General features: G+C 42.6%; 1 protein-coding gene across 1 annotated transcript; it reads left to right on the forward strand.

Annotated features, from left to right (window-relative positions):
• Positions 1-394: 394 nt before the first annotated feature.
• LOC147886837 (calcium-dependent protein kinase 34-like) lies at positions 395-2853 on the forward strand. The gene is made up of 8 exons (XM_087394562.1): positions 395-896; positions 1063-1206; positions 1494-1646; positions 1767-1882; positions 1961-2128; positions 2284-2411; positions 2550-2649; positions 2743-2853. The coding sequence occupies exons 1-8, from the start codon at positions 410-412 to the stop codon at positions 2851-2853; spliced, it is 1407 nt and encodes a 468-aa protein (XP_087250688.1). The 5' UTR covers positions 395-409.
• The last annotated feature ends 1040 nt before the right edge of the window (positions 2854-3893 follow it).

The following is a 3893-nucleotide window of genomic DNA, read 5'->3' on the forward strand; positions in this document are numbered from 1 at the left end:
TAATTCTTGTTGCTCCATGGATTGATTGATTGCATACTACTGTTGCTTGTAATATGTAACACCCATCGCATGATTATCAGCTATGGCACCCGTTGATCACCTTTCTCAACATCTGCGCAGCACTTCCATACCTTCTCATCGACGTCCATACCTCCACAGCTAACTTCCTCCGATTTGCTGGATCTGTGCTGCTGTGGCAACCGCCCTCATGGGCAACTGCGTGGGTGGCGGACCTAAAACGGACCTCAGCACTAGTCCTCATGAACCTATCCTTTCCCCGCAGGCTAACTCTCAATCCCCAGATCCCGCCGCTCATCCGGATTCTCAGCCCGCTTCGCAAACAGGAGGTCACAACGCTGTCGCTAAAGCAGCGAAACCTTCATCCCTGGGACCTGTTCTTAATCGTCCCATGGAAGATGTGCGATCCACTTACGTATTGGGCAAGGAACTGGGTCGCGGGCAGTTCGGCGTCACGCATCTATGCACGCACAAAGCTACGGGGAAACTCTACGCTTGCAAGTCTATCGCCAAGCGCAAGCTGGCCAACAAAGATGACATAGAGGACGTACGTCGGGAGGTGCAGATAATGCATCATCTTGCAGGGCAGCCCAACATTGTGGAAATGAAGGGAGCCTTCGAGGACAAGAACACTGTCCACTTGGTAATGGAGCTGTGTGCTGGTGGAGAGCTCTTTGACAGGATCATAGCAAGGGGCCATTACAGCGAGCGGGCGGCAGCGACGATGTGTAGAACCATAGTGCGAGTCGTTCAGACTTGTCACTCCCTAGGAGTTATCCATCGCGATCTTAAGCCGGAAAACTTCCTCCTGCAGGACAAGAGTGAAGACTCGCCGCTCAAAGCAACCGATTTCGGACTTTCCGTCTTTTTCAAGTCAGGTGACAAACACTCAACACATTGTCTTGATAGCCTTTGTGATTCTTTATACAATTATCATCGGCTTACTGGATCACCACATCCAATTATCATTTTCAAAAGATGTAGTTTTAATGCTTCGGCGGGTGACACGGGAGTGTATGCATGGTCCTCTCCTCTTGACTGCAGGGGATATCTTCAAAGACATTGTGGGTAGTGCTTACTACGTTGCACCTGAGGTTCTTCGCCGACATTATGGTCCTGAAGCTGATGTCTGGAGTGCTGGGGTGATTCTCTACATCATTTTGAGTGGTGTTCCACCTTTCTGGGCAGGTTGTTCCTTGGATAACCAGTTACCATACTCCTCTAACTGGCTCTCTCTCGTCTCTTTTAAGGATCCTGTTCACAGATTTGTTTGTGCCGTCCACCCTTCATAAAACCTGCGTCCACCGATGTCATCACTCGCATCTCCGCGATGTATAAATAATATGAAAGGCATGGAAATGACACTTTCGCATGTTTGTGTGCTATAGCATGTGATTTGCAGAATTTGAAATCCTTGAATCTGAATGAATTGCTGATTCTTCTTGTGTTTCTTCCTTTTTTTTTCTAAAATACAGAGACGGAGCAAGGCATATTTGATGCAGTTTTGAAGGGCCACGTTGATTTGACTAGCGACCCTTGGCCAACGATATCAAGCGGAGCAAAGGATTTAGTCAGGAGGATGCTAAAGCAGGATCCAAAGGAACGCTTAACAACTCAAGCAGTCTTGAGTGAGTGCAATCGTTTTCCAAACCTCAACAAATGCAGGACGTGATTATACTTTCTTCAAGCTATGATTTTAGAATTTGTGCAGCATCTTGTTTCTCGTTAAACGTGTTTCTTCATGGTAGGTCATCCGTGGATCAAAGAGGATGGTGAAGCCTCAGATAAACCAATTGACACTGCTGTTTTGGGCAGACTAAAGCAGTTCAGGGCAATGAACAAGCTCAAAAAGTTGGCTCTGAAGGTGGAGCTTTCATGATTCTATTTTGCTTTACGAAGTTCTCAAAGTTGGAGACCTCATATAGCGTTTGCAACCTTACAGGTAATTGCAGAAAGTCTATCGGAGGAGGAGATTATGGGGCTGAAAGAAATGTTTAGGAGCATGGACACTGACAACAGTGGCACCATCACGTTTGAGGAATTGAAGCTGGGTTTAGCAAAGCAAGGGTCGAATCTTGCTGAGCATGAAGTCCGCGAGCTTATGGATGCTGTGAGTGGATATACTTGCTGTTGATCTCTTAAACACGTTCCCCTGTGCACTTTCACTGGAAACAACCAAACATAGCGCTTATCTCTGTTATCATTTATTGCAAACTAAATCATGTCACACTTATTGAGCTTATTGATATTGCCCATTGATGGCAGGCTGATGCAGATGGGAATGGCACTATTGATTACTTGGAGTTCATTACAGCCACGATGCACATGAACAAGATGGATAAAGAAGACCATTTGTACTCGGCTTTCCAATACTTCGATAAGGATGGCAGTGGGTGAGTCTTAATTTTCACAATCTCTGTCCTAGCAAGCCAATCTGATCGTTCCCTTAGATATCTAAGTCTGGCTCAGACTCACATTGTTGAAGGTTTAATTTCTTCGTCTTGCTTTGGCCTATGCTGTATGATTAACAGGTACATTACGATGGAGGAGTTGGAGCAGGCTCTCTCAAAGCACGGGATGGGTGAACCAGAAGCTATAAAGGAGATAATAGCAGAAGTGGACACAGATCATGTATGTTAACGTGACTTTCAAACCGGTGTTGTTCTACTTAGTGTCAAGCAAATTGGTATGCTACTGGTTTTCATTTTATTGACATTTTTGCAGGACGGGAGAATTAATTATGATGAGTTTGTAGCAATGATGAAGAAAGGTACTCCAGATGGAAACCCCAATCGAAGACGTGATATACCTGTTGGCGCACCAAGAAGCAAGTAACATCCAAGAAAAGTTTTGACCAGCCAAATTCTCAAACGGGGGAATGGGAAATTAAACTACAGCCCAACATTCGCTACTACTTGATATTGTGCTGCTCTTTAACACAAGAAGTTTTAGACAAACTTCTATGTTCTCACATTCAAATGTTGGTTTTAACTATGAAAAAATTTCAAATGTTGGTTTTAATGTATGGAAAAAAAACACGACGTGCTCTTTCAGACTTACGAGAAAATAAAATGTCATTTCAAACATTTGACAAAATAGTATGTTCTAAGTTATTGAAAAAACATGATGTTCAAACATATTAAAAATTAGCATATAGCTTTGAACATATGAAAAAAAATGTTGCTTCAAACATACAAAAACTAGTGTATGGTTTTGCACACATGAAAAATAACATGTTATTTGTATTATTTCAAACATATGAGAAAATAACATATTGTTTCTAATATATGAAAAGCTAGTACTTTATTTCAAACATATGAGAACACAAAAAAAAACATAGATATAACTTAGAATGCTATTTCATATATATGAAAAACATGTTCTTTCAAACATATGAAAAAAATTCTGCAGCAGCAACAGCACTAGAAGGGGCAAGATATGCCTCTGCAACAGTCACAGGAACTGCAGCAGCAGAATTCACTGCAATCACAGAGTTCACAATATAACTGATCAAGCTTCTATACACCAAGTGAAACAGCAAGTCTTAGATCTTAGCGCTGAAAATGTAGAGGACCAAAATAAGTCAAACAAGAGAGCAGCCAATGGTGTTGTCTTGTCGATGGAAGCAGCAAATGGTATTGATACCAAGACATTAATTCCCCTTCAATTGCAGATGCACAAAGGGCACAACAGTACTTAGCAGCTATGGTTTTGATCCTGCAGCACGCTAGCAAGTGTACTGCTCCTAGATCCAGTTACTGTTTGAGTTTACTCCTGTTGCAAAGCCATACCTGCTTGTTTCTGACCACAGAGAGTCGAAGAAATCTAAGCTTGATAAAATGATTTTGCTTTAGAGACGTGCTGCTGCTGATTCC

Source organism: Dipteris shenzhenensis, chromosome 23 (assembly GCF_047967505.1).
Source record: "Dipteris shenzhenensis isolate YYH24624 ecotype China chromosome 23, Dip_SZ_1.0, whole genome shotgun sequence".
Lineage (NCBI taxonomy): Eukaryota > Viridiplantae > Streptophyta > Polypodiopsida > Gleicheniales > Dipteridaceae > Dipteris > Dipteris shenzhenensis.

Coding starts and splice junctions, on each gene's coding strand:
- LOC147886837 (XM_087394562.1), top strand. CDS start 410: ATGGAAGATGTGCGATCCACTTACGTATTGGGCAAGGAACTGGGTCGC. Junction 1,647..1,766: donor AACAACTCAAGCAGTCTTGA/GTGAGTGCAATC, acceptor TCTTCATGGTAG/GTCATCCGTGGATCAAAGAG. Junction 2,129..2,283: donor TCCGCGAGCTTATGGATGCT/GTGAGTGGATAT, acceptor CATTGATGGCAG/GCTGATGCAGATGGGAATGG.